Source organism: Dryas octopetala, chromosome 7 (genome assembly GCF_963921425.1).
Source record: "Dryas octopetala chromosome 7, drDryOcto1.1, whole genome shotgun sequence".
NCBI classification, from domain to species: domain Eukaryota; kingdom Viridiplantae; phylum Streptophyta; class Magnoliopsida; order Rosales; family Rosaceae; genus Dryas; species Dryas octopetala.
In genome coordinates this window covers 1,714,079-1,728,746 of record NC_141372.1, presented here as the reverse complement: position 1 = coordinate 1,728,746, position 14,668 = coordinate 1,714,079, and the positions used below count along the sequence as shown (strand labels likewise).

At 35.0% G+C, this 14,668-nt stretch overlaps 2 protein-coding genes across 4 annotated transcripts; both read right to left on the bottom strand.

Moving 5' to 3' along the window:
• Positions 1–433: 433 nt before the first annotated feature.
• LOC147278274 (histone deacetylase complex subunit) lies at positions 434–4,566 on the bottom strand. The gene is made up of 6 exons (XM_086250786.1): positions 4,159–4,566; positions 2,010–2,136; positions 1,349–1,488; positions 1,175–1,237; positions 1,020–1,088; positions 434–846 (listed from the first exon to the last, which is right to left on the bottom strand). Exons 1-6 carry the CDS (start codon positions 4,357–4,359, stop codon positions 775–777), a joined length of 672 nt encoding a protein of 223 aa, XP_086106912.1. The 5' UTR covers positions 4,360–4,566; the 3' UTR covers positions 434–774.
• Positions 4,567–9,179: 4,613 nt separating this feature from the next.
• LOC147278273 (uncharacterized) lies at positions 9,180–12,940 on the bottom strand. 3 transcript variants are annotated; one of them, XM_086252672.1, is made up of 6 exons: positions 12,864–12,940; positions 11,916–12,134; positions 11,453–11,679; positions 11,178–11,342; positions 10,025–10,349; positions 9,180–9,932 (listed from the first exon to the last, which is right to left on the bottom strand). In XM_086252672.1, the coding sequence occupies exons 2-6, from the start codon at positions 12,073–12,075 to the stop codon at positions 9,664–9,666; spliced, it is 1,146 nt and encodes a 381-aa protein (XP_086108798.1). In that variant the 5' UTR covers positions 12,076–12,134; positions 12,864–12,940; the 3' UTR covers positions 9,180–9,663. The 3 variants fall into 3 exon arrangements, with proteins under 3 accessions (XP_086108798.1, XP_086108800.1, XP_086108799.1); XM_086252674.1 differs by having other exon boundaries at positions 9,180–9,965; positions 10,091–10,349; XM_086252673.1 differs by having other exon boundaries at positions 11,916–12,080; positions 12,864–12,917.
• Between the last annotated feature and the right edge of the window lie 1,728 nt (positions 12,941–14,668).

Genomic DNA, 14,668 nt, shown 5'->3' with positions numbered 1-14,668 from the left:
GAAATATGGACAAACTTTTACAAATTCATAATTTTACGTTTCCCTCTTTCTCTTTCTTTGCATCCTAAATAGAATTTTCCAACCATGTGCGTGATTTGACACTAAAGAGATGCCAAGGCTAACTAGTATTTGAATTACCAAGTAGTGAGTTTTCTAATCAACTTAACGTTAACCAGCCCATATTTAAGGAGTTCACGCCTTGTGACAGTTAAAAACGACTAGTTTTCTCAGCTCCAACCAAGAAAACAAAACCCAAGCTTTGACAATGTTTTCCAAACATGTCAAGGAGACAAGGACAATGCAGCAGCAAACCATGTGGTATTCATAATCATGGTACGTAGAGTTGGCTCAATATTAGACAATGTATGCATATACCCACAGAAAAAATATCAGAGAATACATTAATCTAGAAGAAGCTAAACAAAGATGATGGTTGAGAACTAAGAATATATACATTTAAGGAAAACCCACTTCCCCAGTCAGCAATACATTCAACCAAGCTTAGAAAGCAAGCCACAGGGTCTTCTCAGAGAGGTCTTCCCACCAGTTTACATTAAATATCTACATAACTATGCTGCTCTACCAAAAAGGTAAGATTACCTCTATAACTCCAAAACAGAGTAAATACTAACCTACGAACCAACATGTAAACATAAACAAGCCTGGAGGATAAATATGTTACAGATATCACAATAATAGGGGAGTGGACAAGATTTGGGTACAGGTATCTGTTAGCGTCGACTACCAAACTCAAACATCACTCTCCTATCCCTGTCATTTGCACACAGTCTTCAGTCTCTTCGCAGCCTGAACAAACCCCACAATCACCTGCAACTCGTCGATTTGCTGCACCAAGAATACAAAATTTTTGAATGGTTGTTCATATTATTAAAAAGCTGATAATAGCCGAAATTTCATAACATTGTCAACAAATCTGGCATGTACAGCTCAAAGTTCACAATATATTTATACATTCAGAAGTAGAAAAAGAAGAACAAGGCAAGCATTTGTGTGAGTACCTGTGACATGAAATGCCTCTGAACAACATCTATTAGTTGCTCTTTTGATGGGTTGGGGAAGGCATCCACCTAGAAACAACCATTTAGAACATAAATAAATGTGCAACTAGAAGTATGGAACAAATTATTCAATCTTGGCCGGTATAAGTACTCACGAGATTGAAGTGTCGCCAATATCTCCATAATGCAGCCATCTCCAGTTTTCCAAGGTCAATTTTCTGAATAGGAGATATTTTATGATTACAAACAATGTGGACACCTTGACAAATATCTTTCTGTCTATGAAAAAAATAGTTAAAGTCAACAAGAGGGTATCGCATGTTACTTACCGTGGACCCTCGAGGAGTAGAAATAGAACCCTTAGATTGAGAGTCACAGGAAAAAGATCTGCACATAGTCTTGTGAGATGATCCAGATGATTTATGCACTCTATGCCTTGACCTGTGGGACTTTTGAGTGTCATCGGATGCTGGGAATCAAAAATAACAAAAGCACAATCAGAAAGCATGGTGGGGCCAATCAACAAAGAAAGGATAAATAAGAGAGACAATAAAGCTTTTATTTAGAAACAGGAAAAGTAAAAGGCAAAGACACAATGGATCCTATGTACCAACTTCAACTACTTTTCTCTAGAAATCATACTGTTCCAAGTCCACACTTAAATGAGGTTCCGGAAAACAGTTAATTAAAATATGATAGCATTAGGGACTCTCTAATGAAGCAATGTTACCATATCCAAAGGGCATGCACAGTTGCAGTCACACAACTAATAGTACTCTAGTCATCCACAAATCATATCAGTCATTATTCAGATTGCCTTTCAAAATCATCCTTTTGAAAAGCAGATCAACACAAGCAAAGGATGAAATAGTATTAGTGGGTTCACGAAACCCACTATGTAATACGAATTGTAGTTCCGGCTGGCTCAGAAAGATTCATAACAAGAATTTGGTGCAACTGACAAACTTTAAGATACATGATGAAACTCACCCATATCTGATCCATTCCACTGGACATTTTCAAAATCAAGGTCATCATCTTCCTCATTACCAGTAGGAGCTTCAATCACACTAAGGGCATTCCTCTGAAGCTTCACTTCTATGCCATTTGTAAGAACCTGCAGATTCATTCATTGGAACTTAAGTACCATTCTCATGCATACCACAAATGCCTAATGAAATAGAAAAAGATGAACAGATTCATGGTCAACCTTCAGGTTCATGAAGAAAAAAGAGAAGCACAAACCCCATTCTAGGTGAACCAATCAATCTGTTTATGAATAGAAATATAGATATCCCTATAAAATCCATTTTGCAAAATCAGAAATAAATCAACGTGAGAGTACTAAATTTCCTGGCTAAAACTGGGATTGAGAAACGCTTACAGTAGTTCAAATAGTAGATTTCAAAGGTCAAATAAACAATGAAAAGCAGTAATCATGCACCCCCACTACCCAAAAGGGAAGAGAGGGGGGAACCTTCCTCATCAACGAACTAGCAAATCAATAAAAAGGAACTAACCCCATCACAGTATCATACTAGCTTTCACATTTTCAAAGAGAACATCAGATATAGAAGAACAGAAAAGCCAATCTCTATGAAATTAAGTCACAATCACATAATCCCTGAATTAGATTGAAACAGATGAACAGATGAACAGATCAATAACCCAGGAAACAATAACCCATTCTCATGCATACCACAAATGCCTAATGAAATAGAAAAAGATGAACAGATTCATGGTCAACCTTCAGGTTCATGAAGAAAAAAGAGAAGCACAAACCCCATTCTAGGTGAACCAATCAATCTGTTTATGAATAGAAATATAGATATCCCTATAAAATCCATTTTGCAAAATCAGAAATAAATCAACGTGAGAGTACTAAATTTCCTGGCTAAAACTGGGATTGAGAAACGCTTACAGTAGTTCAAATAGTAGATTTCAAAGGTCAAATAAACAATGAAAAGCAGTAATCATGCACCCCCACTACCCAAAAGGGAAGAGAGGGGGGAACCTTCCTCATCAACGAACTAGCAAATCAATAAAAAGGAACTAACCCCATCACAGTATCATACTAGCTTTCACATTTTCAAAGAGAACATCAGATATAGAAGAACAGAAAAGCCAATCTCTATGAAATTAAGTCACAATCACATAATCCCTGAATTAGATTGAAACATAATTTGTAAAATTCATCAATAACCCAGGAAACAATACAGTTCTAGAATTTTACAAATATTACCCTTAAACTGTTAAACATCTTCACGTCAAGGGTTGCAGATGCAAGAACTAGCATCAAGCTACAAGAAAAAAAGAAAATAGACCATTTTTTCCCAAACTGTAATTTACTAAGCCAACGAAGTCCGCAATTTGAGCGGAATAAAAACGTTAAAACCTAAAACGAAAATAAATTTAAGAGCGATCCTCCTTCAAACCAAATCATGAATACTAAAAATTGACTACAAAAACAAATAAAAATCCAAATTTTTATATTCTAGAAGACCATCTTAAATTCATGCAATAAAAAACATCCACTACTAGTATTAACTTAACACAAAACCCTAAAACCAATCGGATAAAATCCGAAAAATAACTTTAAATGAACCAAAATAATAACAAAACCCCATCGAAATCCCAATTTCCAATCCCACCTTAGAAAAATTCTAGTAAATCCCCAGATCCATTCACAAAATGAAACATGCAATGAAAGCTCTTATCCATAACTCAAAATTAATACTTATTGCTTCCAAAGACATCTAAATTCATGCAAATTTACACATGTAGCACCATGATATGGGAAATTCACAGGAAACAACCAGCTAAATAGAATACGGGATAAAAATCATCATATAAATATTCTGAGTCAAAAGTTTTAATGAACCAGAGAAGCACTGAAAAACTGAACAGACTGACCAAAAGAAATTACTGAGAAGACAATAGCACAGTAAATAAACACCAAACCCGGAAACAATCAAATTGACCTGCATTGCTTAAACACTGTCAATTAAAACAGTTCGAATGAAACCCAAATTTCCAAAATGCAAACAAAACACAATGTAAGAAAAAAAATTGAAGGCATAGATAGAGCACAATATCTAAAACCCATTTCCCCAAAAACCGAAATAGACTGAGGAATCACCAGCCAATGCCACCCGCCTAGCCCCACAGCCTTCTTGACCACTCCCTGCAGACCCACAAGGACGGACTTGGTCCTGTTATTCCCAGTGACCACCACCTTGGTGTGACGAGGAAGCACAGAGAGCTCCTCCTCACTGCTGTCACCGTAACTCTGCAAGTGTGAGAAGCCGCCATTGACCGAACTCTCCATTGCCTCAAACATTTCGGCTCGACCTCAATGAATGAATAATAACAAGGTGAAAACTTTGGTGTTAGGACTCAAAATTGCATTTGAACGAAAGATCGTGCATTGCTCAGTGCGTATTTGGGAGTTTTGGAGGCAGAAAGGAGGGAAATTTGTGCGAAATTCGGGAGTTTTTGCAGAGAAAAAACACAGAAACAGAGAAAAAAAGAGAGAGAGAGAGAAAGAGAGAGAGGATGAGAGTGACTGGTATTGTTTATTGGTGTGTTGCTATGAATCCCGGAGACCCGCAACTGACCAATGGGAGGGCGCCACGTACAGCTTTGGAGGCCTCCATAATTATGCGTTTTACACATTAAACTGAGGTTGCGGCATGATGCAATACCACTAGCGGTTTGGATTTTGAAGGAGAGTTACTGGGGGTTGACCGTTTGACTGAAGGTGAATGAGATAGTGGTGTTCAGTGAAATGACGAAAGTACCCTTATCTCTTCCTTTTTCAGGATTTTTTCTGATGGTCTAGAATTGGAGTTGCCCTGCTGTCTATTTTCCGTTTCTGCATGCGATGTGTCATCATGTCATGTGTCTATCACGCGTGGTTTGAATTTGAAGTTTTAAACTATGTCAAAATTCAATAAATGAGTCCACAATAATAGAAACTCTATGGTGAAGACTCCGGATGGAAAATCAAGAGACTGATTTGGATTTTGTGTTCCCTGTCAAAGTGTCAATTTAAGGTTAATATAATGCTGTTGGCCAAAAAAAGGTTAATAATTAGTTATATTGGTTTTGTGGGGCAATGTTTCTTATCTTAACTCTAATACTAATAATACATTATAAAAAGTTAACAAAATCTTGGAAGGGAATTGGGTTAATAACTTAATACTTAATATGATCCTTAATATTTATAGATTAACAAATTTTTTACTTGTTTTTTTGTTGGTTAGGTGTTTAGTAATATTTGATCTATGATAGTCATGAATTTGCGGCTAAATAAATCAAACAAATCGTTTGGTGGCTGGTTTTAGAGAAAGAACTCTTCACATAAAATGATGCTCTTCCTTGTTCCTCTAAGGAAGGAGTGAGTTTTAAAACTAGTTTGAGTTTTTTATTTGTCTCTTTAATGTTAATTTATTTTCGAATTAACCATGTTATTTGTCTTTTTAGTGCTAATATTTTTTCGAATTAACCATAAAATGTTTAAAAAAACCACCTTAAGTGCTACAAAGTTATAATAATATATTTTTCTTTAATCGTGGGTGTGCTCAAGAATAATGGTTTTTTTTTTCTTCTAATAGGGAGTGAATTTTCAGGTAAATATGAGACATGCTTTTCTCTCTTTAGTCTTTAACGTTATTTGGATTAGGTGTCTCTTATATTTTCCTTTTTCGTAAAAGCGTTGCATAATGACGGTTTTATTGTTCTATGATTATAAAGCAAATTTCTAGGATAGTTTGTGGGATTTTTTTTATTTGTTTTGTTTTAGTGCTTTTCACACTTATGTCTTACATGTTTTTCTTTTCTATGGATGTGTTAAAAAGTGATGGTTTTTCTTGTCTTCTTATAAAAGTGAGTTTTTCAATTTAATTTAGACAATTTTCTTATTTTTCTGTGTTTAGTATGTATCTCTAGATCTAGTATAGCCTTGCGGCCTTGAAATTTATTTTGTTTAGTGTGATATTTGTATCTTGTAATGGGGTCACTTGCACTCGCATTTTCAAATCAAAACAAAACAAAAATTTAAGCTAGCTACCATGAAATTGGGATCAACTTTAAACAGCTGCGGTGGTGCTGCTTCAAACAAAATAAAAGAGAAAAGGGCGATTAAGTAATTTCACAAAAGAGGAAGAACCAAAAACGTTACGTGGGATTGGGGACGTAACGGAAACCCGAAATTAATCTGGGAGGACCCGCTAGTCGCTACCTGCCGTCGGTGTTGTCTTATCCGACATGGGAATTGGAATACCCACTTGTACATCTGTCCGTCACACACATTAAACAACACTTATTACTTACCCAAACAATAAATAAAGACCAAAAAAATAAAATAAATAAATAAGAAAAACGTATCCATCTGCCTCTTTTAGGAGGGTGCGTTTTCCCGCCAGAACCAGGCATTGCCAGCCGTGGATTTGGAAGGACCACAATGGTTGTCGTCGATTGTCCGGAGTTTAATCCAGCCGTTCGATTGGATATATGGATATATAGTAGTAAGAAAAGCAGACATGCTCCTATAGGCTATAGCATGTGTAATGATCATAAAGTTGAAAGAGAGGTGGACCTTTTGGACACCTCGGCATAAAAGCCTAAAACAAAGGGACAAAAATGCAATTCAAAATTTTCGTTTTTCTTTTAAAAAATAAAAAGAAAAATAGAGAAAATAGGCTCATGACCCCCACCACCACTCCATCATATATCATAGAGCAGCGCAGCACTGTATCAAGTGGGTCGTGCAGTAAACTTTCTTTTAAAAAAAAAAAAAATAGTAGTGCAATGCAGCAGCGTAGAGTTAATTCGAGGAGTGTTTTTTAGCTAATAATAGTCACACTATGATTTGTCTTTACGTGGCGACTGGTAGACAGAGGTTCGCAGTCCTTATCGGTTACGTTACCCACTCCATTAACTTTGCAAAAGAGTAACTTATAAGAGGGTGTGTACATTCATATTGGCAAAAAAAAAAAAAAGGTGTATACATTCATGTAACTATTTATGATTACCGTAAGGAGAGAGATATAAATAATAGGTGCATATATTTTTTCATTATATGAAAGTTTTACTTGTCTTAAACTCATATTAGCTACTCTTCAATCTTTTAAAATTTTATATGGGTATTTAAAATGTTATTTAAATATACTAAACATTATATATTTTCATTCATACTGGTATTGTCGGTATGGGACAAAAGAATGGAAGTTGGCGTTGTGAAATATGTAGGAGTAGGAGGCCCATGACAGGAGGAGTGATAGGAAGCTAAAGCAGACAAGACATAAGGCTCCACCATATAAACTACTTTATTATTGCTCTTATTTATGAGTGAAATTTTTATATAATGGGTGTACATATGCATTATTTTTATATTACTTATTATAGGACTTAACACGAGATTAAATAAATAAGTATATAAATCCATTATCAGTAAATTTGTTTTTATTTATTCCTAGTTGAAAAGGAAGTAACTCAGTGGCCAAAAAGAAAAGAAAAGGAAGTAACTCAAAAAAATATACATATATATATACTGTATACACCCATGATTAATAATTTTTTATTCCTCGTTGTAAAGGAAATAACACAAGAAAAAAAAAAAAAAAAAGTAGGAAAAAACAGTGATTAAATGGGCTAATAAAAATTTGTGACCCATCATTCCATCAATCAGTTTGGTTCATCTCGAAGCTCTCTTATGTATATGTGTCAAATGCGAATGACTTAGTGATTTGTGAGTGTTCCGATGACTACTGGTTGTCGTGCACTAACAATAACCTGACAGTCTGCTACAGTTGTGTCCAAATTTTAGCAAAAATTTCAGATACAGCCCAATTCTGTCTAGTTGCAATTATGAAGCCTAAGGCACAAACAAATATGGCAAGTTTTGCCAGTTTTGTGCAATACTTTAAACATCTTTAAAGTTCACACTCGTTTCTGTGACTTAATAAACAATTTTATGCATTCAACATAACGACTATCCCAAATAACAAATAATAAAAAATGAATTCAAATGGGAATACTATCTGTCTTCTACTCTTCACATATGTCCACTAAAATACATCATATGTCCACTAAAATTGTAAATTATATGGGAATGGATTGTGTTCTAGTAGTTAAAGACACTCCCATACTCCAAATTTTGAGTTTGACCCCTTCACTTAATATCATTTGATGACAAAATTATATTATAAATTACGTGAAGATCCTTAAATAAAGTATGAATGAACACTAAATATATATATTCTAGAAAATATATGGCCCGAGAGGCCGACACCATATGATATAATATGCAATAATGGTAATATAATGATTGTTTCGTAATATGTGCATAAAATGAATAGAAGTATCTATTCTATTATGTTAGGAGGAGTGTATCTACAACAACACCTAATATTTTGTCTCCCCCAAAACAGAAATTCCAACCCCTCTCTCTCTCTCTCTCTCTCTCTCTCTCTCTCTCTCTCTCTCTCTCTCTCTCTCTCTCTCTCTCTCTCTCATGTCTCATTGGGATTACATTTGCACAAGTGATCTTGTGGGGGAAAACTACCAGAAGCCCATCATGCATTGTTCGTCATGTGGACCATTGTATGTTGCTCATTCGCATTGCAATGGTTGATTGGTTATGGCTTCCTATGAAATTATAAATATGCTTATAAGAAAGAGAGGGACAAAGTCTTCAATGGGGCAGTCGGATCACAATAACCGTGAGATCATCCACTCAAATGTAGACATATTAAATTTTTCGTGAGAAAGTTTTAAATGGATGATTGCATAGCTATGTGGTATGACTGTACATTGAAGATGCATAAATGAACTATGGAGTTTGGAGTAATGTTGAGCGAGAGAACGAAAGTAAAAGAACGTAGATTGAAGTTGAATGGGTAGCCGTCAAATTCAAAAGCATGTTAGATGCTTCCTGACTTGGGGGGCTTGACTTCCAAAGCCAAATTTGAGCAAAACAAATGTGACAGAATATACATTAGGTCAATGGTCAGTGTCTTGTTTCTAGTTATATATATATATATTTTTTGGTGGGTGGGTACCGGGAGCTGTGTTCGTTAGGACATTGGAATTTGGATTATATACAGCAACAGTTAAACTCTATTACAAAACATTTTTAGGAGGTGGAAGACATAGAGGTGAAAATGAAATCAAAGAACACTAATCCATTGCCAGACTTGTACTAATTTATTAGAAAAACAGAGAAAAAAAAAAAAACTGGGATAACAGAGTCCCATTTGCTATTCTGATTCCTATTACAACCTTTTTTTTGTGGGTGATGCGTTATTGGGCTTTAGATTGCTTCTTTGGGCCTGAGTGTTCATCAAACAAACAATAGCAGAAAGAAGTTTGCATTCTACAAAAATGTCCCAAAAGATATTTAGAACATTACAATTAAGAAGAGATTTCTCCTACCCTTTTTCTCCTCAAATATCAGTGACCTATCCTTCATTCTTCAACCCTGAACCTACCTCTAAACTCTAAGCTTTGTAAATATATCAATTACTTGAACAAGAATGCATATACCCCCACAGCCTTCCCTGAGTCATAATCATCTATATGGTTGCTAATGCAATTCACTTATATACATAAATACACGAGCAGAATAGAGTGCAAAGAGGATCTAAAATGGCATGAAGCAGAAATACTTCTTCTTAAGCTTTTTGGTTCTGCCAACAGCAGCTTTCTTTTTTTCTTCTGGGGCTGCCATATGGCTACTGCCTGACGCAGCAGCATTATGAGAATTTGATGGAACTTCATTCCTCTTGTCTGGTTTCTGATTTCTCCTCATATTCTTTGAAGTCTGTTCTGTGATCTTACCACAAACAGCTGAACTGGGAATTGAAGAATGAATCTTGACCCTTTCTTCACTGGGAAACTTGTTGAAAGATCCTATTAACAAAGAAAAAGAGTATTTTAGGCTTCCTGTAACAGAAGGAAGAAACAATTAGCAAGCTATTGGAAAACAGCATATTTTTATGTACCTGAAGAGGCTGGATACATGACCAACTCATCAGGTATTATAGATGCAGAAATGCTAAACTTGCAACCTGCATTCTTGTTCACCGGGTCTTGTCTATTTTTAGGGTCTAGGTCTTCCAGTAAAGCCAGAGAATCGAAGCATTCATCTGATGACATTGTCAAGCAACTTGAATCTGAACTAAAAGATACAGATGCTGGTTGATCAAGATCCAGCAATTCCAAGTAGTCGCCTCTGGAAAGGCAATCAGTCTCAGGCATAATTTCTATATGATGATCTGGAAGCCTTTCTGTAACTACCAATGTTCCTTTTTGATTATCCTTTCTCACCTACAAGATATAATTAGCCGTCACACGTATATAGAGAAGCCCCTCCAACCCACATGGTGGTAAGAAGAAAAACAAATGAGAGAATGATGAAAAATTCTTGTACCCCTGTCCCATAATAACCACAAGAACTGTCAACATGTTACTAATATGCCAACTAATAACCAACTAATTTTACAATACATATTCCAGATGGTATACCCTTTGGCCTCATTTGGTGCTCAAGATTGGATTGAATATGTCAAATCACAAGATTCAAGGTATATTAAAGAAAGAAATGGAGGCTAACTAACAAATGTTGTCCAAGTTGAAGGAAAAAGATGGATTAGTCATAAGGGGTTGATACCTCACCATTTTGTAAGGATTGGAAGGGATAAGTTTCCCTCATGACTAATACATCTTCTTCTTTCAACTTGGACAAAAGTTAGAAGTTAGTCTCTATTTATTCCTTCAATATACCTTAAATTTATCCAATCCTAGACACCAAATGTGGCCTTTATTTAAAACCAGAACTTCTCCCCCTAACACTTTAAAGAAAATCCCAACTAATGGCCACATAGTTTGAACTTTAAAAGGCATTTAGCAGTAATTGTTTCTGAAAATCTCAGAGATGAATGCAATCATTTCCATATTTATGCAAATGGCCAAACTGATGAATTCTGATTCCATATAAAAGCCGGTAACAAAGAATATTGTTCAAGAGAAATTAAAATATGTACCAAAATCAGCTGCATATGTCAACTGGAGCCAAACAAATCTACATTCAACATGAAAGTAAGAATACTGCAAAATATAACCCAAACTGGCAGAAGGACCAGGATGCTAACAAACCTGAGGCCTGCTTGTGGAACCTTGTCCAGTATAAATTTCTGCATGTGGAACAACTAATTGAGTTGAGTGACTAGCACTATCAGAATTAACCATTTCCTGAAGCTGTTTGCAGTTTGATTTTTGTCCATCATCACCAAGAAAGACTCTGCAAAGCAAGCGGGCTTCCTGCACATTATCCAACCAAACTGGCATTTGACTGGCAGGTTGGGTAGAGAACAATAAATGGAACATTTCATTAATAACTCATACAGGGATTGGAAGATTCCATTAGTTACCTTTGACTTGCTGTTTTCAGACAACCTATTCTGAGTTATCCAGTACTCTTGCATCACCCAATTGGTTTTACATTCATGAGGGGTTTGGCCTTCATAGAATTCAAGAGTAGTTCTCCAACCAGTGATTGAAGAGTTTGAGAATATTCTGCAGGCCTCTCCTTTGGCCCTCCAGTATCCAAGATTTGTATCTTTGTTCTCATTTGAGTGAATGAAGTACCAAACACCACCTGCATAAAAATAGTGTTCTATTAGAGTGAATGAATAAGTACCAAACCCCACCTGCATAAAAATAGTGTTCTACTAGAGTGAATGAATAAATACCAAATACCATCTGCATATAAATAGTATCTCTCTCTCTCTCTCTCTCATATTATACCAAATAACTCAACTAATCAACAACCTAACTAAATTAATTTGGAGTACAGTCCACATTGAAGGAAAATTTGAAAAACATGAAAAATACCAGGTAAATTTGAGGGCACGTATTGGTAAGGGTTTACATAGTCAATCACATTCCCTGGAAGTGGGGATCCACTCATTATTCTCTGTACACACATACAGAGCTCCTCATTGGTACAGTGAAAACCAATATCAGCAGCAAGGGCAGCAGATTGTGGACACATCGCAACTGAATCGAGAGGGAGAGAAACAAAATTCTGATGAATTTAAGTCTCTGAGTAGTCTGCAAAAGGAAGGTTAACAAAGAAGGACCAAAAACATGAATTGAGAAACAGGAAGTTGTCAACTAAATATTACCATAAAATAATCAGAAAAATGAAATTTATCTTTCAACATATTGAAAGGTTGCCATCCAAAAAAGGAAATATTCATAAATTAAATTACATTACTGCAATAACCAGAAGCAACCCGTCTGCATTAAATAGTCAAAAACTCATATTGATCAACTTCAGAATCTATCACAGCAACAAGAAGATTATATTTCATAATTCCGAATCTTACTATTTGGGTCTCAAGAAAATTAACAAAGACCTCCACTGAAAACCGGACCGGACCTAACACAACCCCATTGACTTTACAAAATTTACACTTTAATTCCAATTTTCAAGAAACGTAAAATAGAATTAAAACACGAAAACAAAAGTCCCATTGTTCTCTTTACTCATTTCTCATTAACCAAACAAAGGTTTGATATATTCAACTATATAGGAACATCAAAAAGTGATAAAAAAACAAGCAAAGAATAACAGAACACCAGAAAACAATATCCCAGGAAAGTTCAGCAACTCCAAATTAAGAAAAACCATTAATTCATACTTTATTTAAAGCCAAAAATAATAGTGATTATCAAATTAATGTATTACAAATAGAATTAGGATGTGATATAAAATAATCGACGGATGGTAAATTTGTAAGAGCTGGATAGTGAGTTCACTGAGTTGGAAGTTCTAACCTATTGCTCTCTGGGACGACCAGAGCAGCGAGTCACCAGCGAGTCTTCTATCGTTCCTTAATGACTACTCAAGATTGAAGTTGGGAGAGCCCTCCCCTATTTATAGGGCTGCTCCGCAGCGTGAGGTGAGTTTAACCACGGTTAAACTATTGAAGCTTGCCACGTGGTGCTTCCTCACTGGCGGTTAATCAACTTATTCTTGTAGACCCCACGGTCTACTCCTACTCTGCCGTCCTTTCCTGGAAACTTCCATGATCAACCCGCGATGTACTCATGATATCTCAGATATATTGATGATACTTTCAACATATACAGCGTATTTGGTTTTTTTTGTTTGAGCCGTACGAGATGAAATTTTCATATACCGTTCTCGGTACTGTTATAATTAGACAAATTCTCAACCGTATATGTCCTTTAATCTTTATCTCTCATTCAATTTTAAAATGTTAATTTTTAGTTAATGGAATAAACTAGAAAGTCATATGACTTATATACCATGTAATTTATGGGTGTGCGTAACACTGTAGCATGATATTATTAATCTATTTATGTTATAACACATACATATTTAATAAAATTATATCTTAAAATATAAATTTATTATTTATTTGTATTATATAACATGTGGATTAATAACATTATGTAATGATATTGTGGTCACACCTATACTATATATCTAAAGCATCATTCATTTAAATTATGATTAATTGTGTCTTTTTTGTATCAAGAACTTTATTATATGTCTCTCATCATATGTTGATATATGAACGTAAATTAAACACATGCACAATATATGAGCAAATTCAAGTTCATTATTTGGTGTCGTCGTGACATTCTCATGATTTTACCTGGATTCTTGTAATTTTTTTCCCTTTAGTTAATATGAGGTTAATATTAATTATTAAGACAATGGCCAGAATTGTTTGAAGAGTTTAATATGCACGCATTTTGTGATTGTGTTTTAACAATAGTTCCTTTTATACATGTAAAAAATAAAAAATATCAACTCCCACATTAGTGAATATAACGCAAGATATGAAGAGATTATTAGAACTTAGAAGTGCGTGGAATATGTCAAAATATCCAGCTGTACGAGAGACCATGGTTGACGGGCATGCTCTTATTTTCATGTACAGTCTTCTAGAACGAACTTCCAGGTGCAGGTGAGGCAATAACGTAGATAGCTTCTGTTCCTCAACCATTGAATTGCCACTTTAATAACTTTATAGTCAAAATTTTATTTAGAGCGAGTTAGGGTCCAAATTGCTAAATTCCGAGACTTGGGACTGGATCTCATGGCTTGTTACTCTACAGGACTAGTATTAGGCTCAAATTTGAGTTTTTAAAGACAATCTCTCTCTAATTCTATGCTCTTTTTTCTCTTTACTTTGTCTTCAAAGATTTAGTTTTTAACTTAATACTAGTTTTGCAGAAAAATAAAGCAAAAGCTCAGTTCCGTGTGACTCATCCATAATGAGAGTAATTAGTAGGTATGACAGTTGCATTGTTTCATGATGTTATGAACACATATATGTTATATGTGTATATTAATTATTATATATTATACATTAAAAGTATAAATTTGTCATTCACCAATTTTATAATACTTTGATTAATAACATTATGTGACAGTGTTATGATCATATTAAAAATTTCCCTATACTCATTTTACGGAACATATCTTATAAAACGTATTCTCACAATAAAATAAAACCCACAACACATAAGACATCTCATTTTAAGAGCATGTCACATTAGTCATGTACTATTCAGCAGTGAATCATGTCTAACGATTATACCAGTAT

What these genes read in the sequence shown, in the direction of transcription:
- LOC147278273 (XM_086252672.1), bottom strand. Translation starts at nt 12,075, where the DNA reads ATGTGTCCACAATCTGCTGCCCTTGCTGCTGATATTGGTTTTCACTGT. An exon ending in CGTGCCCTCAAATTTACCTG is followed by an intron (nt 11,680 to 11,915) that starts GTATTTTTCATG and finishes ATTTTTATGCAG; the next exon opens with GTGGTGTTTGGTACTTCATT. An exon ending in CATGTATCCAGCCTCTTCAG is followed by an intron (nt 9,933 to 10,024) that starts GTACATAAAAAT and finishes CTTTGTTAATAG; the next exon opens with GATCTTTCAACAAGTTTCCC.
- LOC147278274 (XM_086250786.1), bottom strand. Translation starts at nt 4,359, where the DNA reads ATGTTTGAGGCAATGGAGAGTTCGGTCAATGGCGGCTTCTCACACTTG. An exon ending in TAGGCGGGTGGCATTGGCTG is followed by an intron (nt 2,137 to 4,158) that starts GTGATTCCTCAG and finishes ATGAATCTGCAG; the next exon opens with GTTCTTACAAATGGCATAGA. An exon ending in AGAGGCATTTCATGTCACAG is followed by an intron (nt 847 to 1,019) that starts GTACTCACACAA and finishes TTCTTGGTGCAG; the next exon opens with CAAATCGACGAGTTGCAGGT.